This window comes from Etheostoma cragini, chromosome 1, assembly GCF_013103735.1.
Source record: "Etheostoma cragini isolate CJK2018 chromosome 1, CSU_Ecrag_1.0, whole genome shotgun sequence".
Lineage (NCBI taxonomy): Eukaryota > Metazoa > Chordata > Actinopteri > Perciformes > Percidae > Etheostoma > Etheostoma cragini.
Window position 1 is genome coordinate 1,529,048 of NC_048407.1, and position 10,000 is coordinate 1,539,047.

The following is a 10,000-nucleotide window of genomic DNA, read 5'->3' on the forward strand; positions in this document are numbered from 1 at the left end:
AGGAAAGGGGGAAAGAAGTAGCTTACAAGAGCAGGAAGAACATATGGCTCAGGTCTCAGAGGATACCAAGTAGGATTGTTGCCCCTGATTTGGCATTTTTCTAGTATGGCGAGGCGAGGTCATGCCAGTCCACGGCAAAGCAAGTTTGATTGATTGATTAGTGAAATTTGCGGAAAGGTTGTGGTGATTGGTCCAAGTTGCGAGTTGCACCAAATTCACAGTGATTGGTTGAATTTGTGGGAATTAATGCGATCGCGACATCGCAAAATCCTGGAGGGACTTAGGATAGCACGATCAAATTGCAAGTTGTAGTACATTTACGCTACACTAGAAATAGGACTCCTATAACCTAAAAAAATTAGCTTTTCTGTGGTGTGGTGGTACGATGGTGGATGCTTTTGTATCGCTGGCCAGACGGCAGCCGGGTGAACAGGCTGTTGTTGGGGTGGGTATAGACTTTTGATTTCCTTCAGGTTATGCGCCTCACCTCACCGATATTACTGATGCTTGGTAGGTGGGTGCCAATGCTGTTCTGATTCTGTTAAATCAAATTATTAAACTGCATGTACACTCAGTGACTGAGTGACATAGAAAAATGTCCACTCTTTCTGTCCATGTGATCCCTATTGATGGTAGGTTGGGTGTCAGTCCAGGTGAGGGTCATGTATTTTTTGGCTGCTGAGCTTTGGTAGAAGTATTTGTGACTGATATCAAGGCTTTATTTTGCTGCTGTTGTTAGTTGCTTTGACTACCAAAGAGTTCACAATGGCAATGTGAGTTGTGTCCACAAAGTGGAAGCAAGCATGAAGTCATTGTTGCTCTTTTAACAGATTGAAGGAGGTTGTGGGATTTTGGTTTGTAGTGTACGGTAAGTAGGATATGTTCCTTTGCTCCTATTGGTTTGGGTGTTTAGTTGTCAGTCAGATAAGCTTTGGCTGCAGTTGTCCCAGACCGAAGAATTGGAGAGGAGACAGGTTTGGATATGTCTGAAATGATTACATGAAAGTAAGCGTCTCTCCTGTTAGACAATGTTAGCGTCGTGGTTGGTTGGGTGTATTCAACAATTGTGGATGGCTTGAGGGATTGGTTATTTAGAAAGCTTCAATGCTTCAATGACGTGTAGGTCCTCTATTATTATACAAAAAATCCTGCTGAACTATGTTATAAGACAGAATTATGTGTTAATGACAGTGGGTAAAAGCATTGGCTATGAAAAGATCAGACCATATGTTTAGTAACTGATAGGGAGGTATGATGGTTTTGTTTTGGAGAAGAATGGACTCTAGACTTTATGTGCTTTAAGCAAAACTTTGGTTCCAGGGTTTATTATGAGGACCAATATCAAAGCACTTGGATGCAGTTGGTTTCAGAGTTAGGTAAAATTCTTCTAAGTTTTAGTAAGAAAGCCTAATTCATCTCGATAAAACTTAAGCTTTGGCGGAGTTTTAACACAGGCGAACAAGCTTGTTTTAGCGCAGGGTTTCAAGTCTGATCTGTGAATGTGCCAACCTGCCAGCTGTTCATAAGTCTGTATACACTGTACCAACATACAGTATGTAGATGTGTGTATCTGTCATTAGACAACTGCGTGCTTCTCTCCACATAAACGTCTCTTTTTTTCCTCCTGTCTGGAGCTGGGCCACCCTGACACATGGAACAGTTAACATGCATCAGAAGGTAATTGGTCCAGTCAGTGGATGCGCCCCGGGACTATTGAATGTGGACCGAACCCAGGAAGCACTTGGCTTTCTAAGTTGGATGGTTGATGGTAGATTCCTCGTTCTTTAGGATGTACCCCAAAGAAAACACACTTATCAAAGCAGATTTTTGCAGACAGTGATAGACTTGATATGTTTTTTCAGGCATTGGAATGGCTTTTGACGGCAGGGCTTGATACAATTTGTAAATATTGATGCCCCTCCAACCTGAACTAAACCAAGGTGGGTTATAGAAGAGACAAAACTATACTGAATCCAGTCCAGCGCAGAGTTTTGTAATGGTCTAAAATGACTCACTATGAGCTGACCATGTAAATGTGCCTCACACTAAGTTCTTCACCATGGCAGTGAGTCCTCATTGGGTTGCTGTAATGATAGCTTGATGCTTCTTCAGTAATGGGTACGTCTGCTTCCATTCATCCGTTTGTCTCTGCTTGACTTGAATGTCCAAATAAATCTCCCTCAAAGGAAAAAAGGTAACTCAGACTCTCCAGCCAGTGTCGAGGATGTGGGAAAAACAAAAAGTCACAACTCTTGAAAGAAAATAGAAATTGTCCCGCATTTGTGCACTCTGCTGTCCAAACAAAATGGACCTACAAAAGTGTGGTCAGCCAGTATGGTCTAGAGAGGGAACAAAGCGCTCTTTAATGTTTCTGGAGCCTTCTGGTCAGTGGGTAGTAGATCGTCAGTGGTCTTACCTTTAGTGTCTGGCAATGGAATCCAGACCCATTTGTTTTGGCTCTCCCTTCACTGGACATGGACCATTTGTTCATACAGAGTAGGACATACAGTGTAGATTCTTAATGATCTACCAATCCAGAATAGATAGTGTGATAGGTTTATTACTGATTGGCTTAGAGTAAGGCTACACTCATACTGCATGGAGGGGAAGAAATGTAACAAAGTTTGCTGTGGACTTGTTTTTTTTCAGTTTCAGTTCACCAGTCTGTTTCCAGCCTCTCAAATGTGAATATTTTACAATTTAAATGACATATATTGTAGATATGGACTGTCATCCAGGCAAAACAAGCAATTGTTAAGATGTCACCATGAGCTGTAAACAATTGTAAAGGGAATCATTTCACAACATTTCTATAAAAAAGTAATATTAAAGAAAAAGAATTAGAAGTGGATAGGCGAATAAGAACACTGGCAACCACCACTGGAGTGCTCTATAGCAATACCTAGATAGTTGTTGACCCTTGGTATGCTTGGTAAGTGTGAACACGATGCTATTCCCTGAGTACTGGGAGCCTTTGAGCTGGGGGAGGAAGGTTTCTGGTTTTGAACGCCTAGAGCAGCTGGGAAGCATGTGAATATCTGAAAACTTAACGTGGAAGCTTAGCGTGCTTTTCCCCGGATGAATAAAGGTTAAAAGTCTATATTCATTCTCTATTCTGACTTACTGTGCTCTTGCCTAACAGATCCTTCTGCAGGGAAAGAACCCGGGTGTGGTGTGGGAGTACACCCTGCCTCGCACTGAGAGGAAACCCGACTACAGCTGGGGTGTGGTGCGCTCTGACTGCTCTGCTCCCTGTGCTGGAGGTGAGACTGTGTGTTTGTGTGTGTGTGTGTGTGTTTGTGTTTGTGTGTGTGTGTGTGTGTGTGCACTCTCTCTGTGTTTTCCCATCATTTTTTAGCAGCAGGCCTGTAAAGTCTTGGATTTCTCCACATGTTGAAGCTACGTCCATGAGGCTTGTATAGAGAGCAATACTTGGTGTATAAAGAGTCTGGAGGGTGTAATGTTCTAGCTCTTCCAAAACCAAAAACAGTGTAAGGACTGGATTAATCATTTAAACCTTTTTTTCCGATATAAAGTAAACCAGTGTTTCTCAAGACAGTTACATTTGGCAAACACATCTGCTATGCCTTGTCTTTAAAGCTTTTCCTTTCTTGGCTTTGTAGTTTTTTTGATTGCCAGATGACAGTGGGCACAACTGGAGGCAACTCTAACTGCACAGTCTCCACAGCAGCCATTCATGGAGACCAGACTCTAACTGCACAGTCTCCACAGCAGCAGTTCATGGAGACCAGACTCTAACTGCAGTCTCCACAGCAGCAGTTCATGTAGAACAGACTCTAACTGCACAGTCTCCACAGCAGCAGTTCATGTAGACCAGACTCTAACTGCACAGTCTCCACAGCAGCAGTTCATTGAGACCAGACTCTAACTCCAGTCTCCACAGCAGCAGTTTATGTAGACCAGACTCTAACTGCACAGTCTCCACAGCAGCAGTTCATGTAGACCAGACTCTAACTCCAGTCTACACAGCAGCAGTTCATGGAGACCAGACTCTAACTGCACAGTCTACACAGCAGCAGTTCATGTAGACCAGACTCTAACTGCGCAGTCTCCACAGCAGCCATTCATGTAGACCAGACTCTAACTCCAGTCTACACAGCAGCAGTTCATGGAGACCAGACTCTAACTCCAGTCTACACAGCATTAGTTCATGTAGACCAGACTCTAAATGCACAGTCTCCACAGCAGCCTTTCATGTAGACCAGACTCTAACTCCAGTTTACACAGCAGCAGTTCATGTAGACCAGACTCTAACTGCAGTCTACACAGCAGCAGTTCATGTAGACCAGACTCTAACTCCAGTCTACACAGCAGCAGTTCATGTAGACCAGACTCTAACTCCAGTCTACACAGCAGCAGGTCATGTAGACCAGACTCTAACTCCAGTCTACACAGCAGCAGTTCATGTAGACCAGACTCTAACTCCAGTATACACAGCAGCCGTTCATGTAGACCAGACTCTAACTCCAGTCTACACAGCAGCAGTTCATGTAGACCAGACTCTAACTCCAGTCTACACAGCAGCAGTTCATGTAGACCAGACTCTAACTCCAGTCTGCACAGCAGCAGGTCATGTAGACCAGACTCTAACTCCAGTCTACACAGCAGCAGTTCATGCAGACCAGACTCTAACTCCAGTCTACACAGCAGCCATTCATGTAAACCAGACTCTAACTGTTCTGACTGACAGTGTGTGTGTCTCAGTGTCTGTTGTCTCAGTCAGGATGGTCGTAGTGTTTGGTGCACTGAGCCTGTTTTGAGACGTGTGTTGTGTTGAGTTGTGTTGCTGTGAATGAGTTTTGCAGCTGATGTGACTGTTGGTAATCAGACTGGAGTTAGAGCTTTGCACATATAGCTCCAGTTGTGTTAACTGTTGTTTATCAATTGCAAAAAAATTGTAAAAGTGAATGGTTAATGGTTACATTAGACTAAACACAAGTCTGAGCTTTAATTTGATCTACACTGCTTATAATACTAACTTTACACTGCAACACAAGAACAGAACTTTGACCGAGACATGCGACTCTAGCCTCTGTCTTTCCTCTGTCTTTTAGCATCATGTGGAAGTAGCCATCGAGTGTATTTCTCAGACCCCTTTTACAAGATTCCTTTTTAAAAATGAGTCAGCTTGGAACAAAATTTGGACAGAGACAGCATTTCAAACAAACCATGGAGTATTCAGTATTATTGTCTTAATTATAAGAAGTTGATATTTCTGCCTGTAAACTGGTACGCTATCAGCTAGAAACGAGAAGCCTGCTTTTGTCTACCTTTGTCCAAAATCAAGTACTCATTGTTTCAGCAATTCTTTCTTTCTTTCTGTCTTTCTTTCTGTCTTTCTTTCTTTCTTTCTTTCTTTCTTTCTTTCTTTCTTTCTTTCTTTCTTTCTTTCTTTCTTTCTTTCTTTTTTCTTTTTCACAGAATGTGGTTTATAACAGTTAACAATAACTTTAAAAAATATCTGCCAGCACCATTGTAAACTGCATATATTCTCTGTGAGATTTGAAAGCTTGACAGGCATGACAACAGTAACTAAGGGGGGCGGGGCTTAGCAAATGTCAATACAAAAAGAAAGTGGAAGAAAAATGTGCATACTCTAAGCGCATATGGGTCAGATTTGATCTGTATGTTAGTGTGTTTGTGTGTGTGTGTATTTGTGTGTGCGTGTGTGTGTGTGTGTGTGTGTGTTTTCTATTGTGCACAATTCCTGTAGTAGGAAGTGTGTTAAGGTTAATGAAAAGCTCCTTTGTCAACTGAGAAGTTTAGAGCCTTTTGGTCCCAAAAGATTCACTGCAACCCCCGCTCACTTGCCAGTGGATGTGAATGTGTGTGTGTGTGTGTGTGTGTGTGTGTGTGAGAGAGAGCGAGAGAGAGAGACGCTGCAACAGCTTCCACACAGACATTCTGACTAAACAGAGATTTTGATCAATCACACTTACAAAATAGAACTTCTCAGATTTCCACGTTGTTGGCATGGATGCTGAGGTTATTATATTGTATGCAAGAACTACATCACCTCTCCCTCTGTTTTCCATCAGGTCGTATTTCTACCAAGGCTATCTGTCTGCAGGACCAGAAGGTTCAGGTCAACTCCACCATGTGCAATCCCCACACCAGACCGACGCTGGGCTCCCATCTCTGCAACACACAGCCCTGCCCTGCATAGTAAGTGTGTGTGTGTGTGTGGTGGTGGTGTGTGTGTGTGTGTGTGTGGGGGGGGGGGGGGGGGGGGGGGGGGGGGGGGGGGGGGGGGGGGGGGGTCAGGGCATTGGCTGCGGGATATGTGGCATGCATCTTTATGTTGCCAAATTTGCAGGAACCCGAGGCGCTGTTTTTATGACACACACACACACACACACACTGTGGTTAAGCAGTCTGAGGTTGCCTGTGGTCCTTTTGCTGTGGCCAGCTACTACTCTGTTCAGCCTGTGTTCTTCTCCTCTCTATGCCCTTCTCCCTTCACTGCCTGCTCTCTAATTTTCAATTTTTTCCATTTTCTTATTTGAGACAACACATGAAAGCCCTTACAATCTGCAGTATATCTGCATCACCCTTTAATTCTTCCATTGCCGTGTGTTTTCTCCTGCTGGACGTCCACCTGTCAAGGGGTTTTTCACTCTGACTCGACCGAATTATGATTTGTTTTTTGTGTCTTTATATCTGTTCGACCACTTGCTGTCAAGCAGGCGATGTAATCTGAACTGTCTTAACCTGGCAAGTCTTAATTAGTAGAGGAGCCTAAACCTGAATACACAATTTAAACCTATTAATTTAGAATATGCAAAACATTTTACATTGTATGTCACTGCTGTCTACAACACGTTTTGAATGCTTTGTTAGAAGCAAAGCCTCTGCCTTCAGCTGAGGTCAGAAAACCTAGCTGAAGCTACAGTTCCTGTTATTAGTCCAGGAATCTAGTAGTTAAATAGCATGAAGAAGAGTTCACGTCATTCTGGCAAATGTCGGGTTTTTGCTGCTGATTAATAAATTATTTGGACAAAATATCTTAATATTTTACTATGACTAACACAAAAAAAACTAGCAGTGTAGAAAACGCGTTGAACGTTTAGACAATGATGACAATTAATCAAAATGAATAATTAAAACATGAAATGTGTGTCTCCCATCAGCCTCAACTGCACTTTGCGTTTCGTGCTAATTAGCGAATGTTGCTAACACATAAAAACCAGCATATGAAAACGGTAAACTGTTTATGTACTCCGGTGCCTATGTATAGCCTCCCAGAGCTGCTAGCATAGCATCTTTTAAATACCTAGAACTTTCACACATTTTGGTTGGTGGCTTATGAATCCTTTTCTTAGGTGGGTGGGGTTCTGGGTAGGAATTTGGTATTTCTAACATCCTGGCTTCGGCCCTGTCGGAGACACTTAATTCCGGTTTTACCAAATGATGGACTGTTTTGCAGTGAAGTAAATGCAGGATGATGTTTCCAAGTCTGGAATGGACCTCTTGCTTTAGCGATCACTTGAGAATAAGAAAGAAAGACTAGGCTAAAGAGAGGGGGGGAGACATCAAAGCCAGCTCGGAGTGATTGTTCCTTTCAGTGCATATCATCCCTCTCAAAAACTCTCTGCCCAGAGCGTCCTGACTCTCTCAGTCGCAACATCATCATGCCCATGTCTAGACATTGTGCTTAGTGGCATGCATTTTTAAAGACGACTGCATTCGGGGACCCGTGCAGCATGCAAAGGAGGAAAGCCGGCTAAAGTGCAGTGGAGTAACAAGTTGAAACAGCTCTGAATGAATGGCCTCTCTCCTGTAGTATGTAGGGTTGGCTGAGGGAACTGAAGCTAGCTTGATTTACAGCACTACTCCAAAGAACAGGCAGGGAACCGTGTCTTGGGTTCAGAGAGAGTACACACACACACACACACACACACACACACACACACACACACACACACAGACACACACACACACACACTGTACATATGTACAATTACAGTTCATATGCACACACACTTTCCGAATGTATGTTGTTGAAATAATGTATTTGGGATCCAAACCATGAGGTAAAAATATAAATGTCTGCTGCTTCTGCCTGATGTTTACGATGCTGTCATTTTGTCCAGCATTAGCCATGCCATAACACGTCCAGACTGAACTTTCTTCAGTGTGACAGGGGTTGAACAAGCCAGACAGCTATCGGTTACACCTCCAAGTTTCCCACCACCCGAGAGGGCATCTCCTGCTCCTAATCTCGGGCAAACCATTTCTCTTATCTCGGCGAAAGGAATCAAACAGCCCTGGTGCGTGTCCCGTCCTCCTCCCTTTGTCGGAGTACAGAAAATGGTATAGCCCTGATAAATAACATTAGTGTGGTTGTCCATTCAGGCAAATAAAGCAGTGTTTGGCACCATTGGATCTTATTATACAGTAGCTGACACCATTTCTCAGCTAGTTGTGTGTATGGGCCAATTTATGGGCGCTGTACAGGAAGAAAGTGGAGTTGAGTGAGCAGCATAAAAGCTTTAATGACTGCATTAAGACCTCCAGGATGTATGGGCGTGCATTCAAGAGCCCAGGAGAGAAAAGAAAAAATGACAATGAGGTGGGATGCCTGTGTACGCTCTGTGTGTCTGACAGGAGGGGGAATGTAAAAATGCCTGCTTATCTCTGCAGCGTGTTTCTCGGGTGCTGACAGGCCTATCCATGTTTTATTGTGCAGAGACGGCAGGATTCCCACAGGGCCCGGCCAGTCTAGCCATGCAGAGCCAGTCAAACTCCCCCCGAACCGTCACCCCTTTTCGCTCATATCCACCCCTTTTTTGCATAAGACCGGCAGCAGCAGTTTCTGAACGTAAAAGAAAGATGCAAGGAGAATTTTAAGAACTCATTTCAATCTTCCAGCCCAGCGTGCAGTTAAGAAGATATATGCACATATTTCATGGATTTTCTTTAAAGTCAATTTTTTGCTCTTTCTCCACAGCACACCCCAACCCCTTCCACCTTGTCTTCCTCTGTAGTTCCACCTCTGCTGTTTCTCTTGGCAGAGGCCATCTGTAGAGTCACTTACCTCAGGTCGGGGATTTCTTTGTGCATCACAAAGCGGCATATGTACACGATGTGCTGACAAAACCATGTACAAGATGCTGCTAAATACAGATGCTGGTGTGTATGTAGTGTACTGTTTGTTCTCAAGGAGGACATTTGTTTCCACAGTAGGTGCATGCATACAGCACTAACATACAAGACATGGTAGGCATGCTGTCTTAGATGCTAATACTGACAAATACTGAGCACCCACTGAGCCCCCACGTGTGCCAGACTGCCAGTAGGCTACTTTCAATTAAAAATGAAACATTGTCGTTGATGCTAAATGGAGCTTCTGTTATAGTGGGATTGGTTATGTCGCTGTCAGTCCCCTGATCCGTTGATTCTTCATTTCCCACGAAGCAGATCACGGTTACGTGTCAGTTCAACTTCTCACCTGGGTTAAAAACAGAGGTCCTTTTGTATTTCATTAAGCAGAAACATTCAATTTTAATAACTGTTATGCAGTCAACAAGTGCTGGACAGACACGGTCGAGCTTCTCATAACCCACCCTGCAGTCTTGCATTCAACCTAAAACTACGTCAGTTATTGAAATACTTCAGAGATACAAATTACAGATAGGTCAGTGGTGGTTTGCAGCGAAGTGGAGTGGCACTTAAGCCACTTTTACCAAATGATATATTGTTATTTATAAGCCAGGCAAAACATAGGAGGAAAAAAAGCAAACACTCCCCAAAAAATTCAAACCGATGGTCCACATCTCTCCAGTTTCCAAATTGCAGTTCAGTCCTGCTGCTTCATTTGTCTGTGGCCTTTGAAATAGAATAAAAGCGTTTTTCTTGGCGGCTCGGAGGAATGGTCTTTGCGGTAGCATGTCGTCTCAGAACTGGACTGAGCCATCTGCCCATCTCTCCATCTCCCGCTTCTAAGCCTGTGGTTGTCAGACCACTCATTTGCTGTAAT

At 43.5% G+C, this 10,000-nt stretch overlaps 1 protein-coding gene across 2 annotated transcripts in view; it reads left to right on the top strand.

Moving 5' to 3' along the window:
• The window catches only part of adamts18 (ADAM metallopeptidase with thrombospondin type 1 motif, 18), a 57,774-nt gene that overhangs the window by 38,584 nt on the left and 9,190 nt on the right, over positions 1–10,000 (top strand). For both annotated transcript variants that reach the window (XM_034874465.1, XM_034874475.1), the window contains 2 exons: positions 3,143–3,263; positions 6,060–6,186. In XM_034874465.1, coding sequence (XP_034730356.1) covers positions 3,143–3,263; positions 6,060–6,186 — 248 coding nt within the window. The remainder of the gene's footprint in view (positions 1–3,142; positions 3,264–6,059; positions 6,187–10,000) is intronic.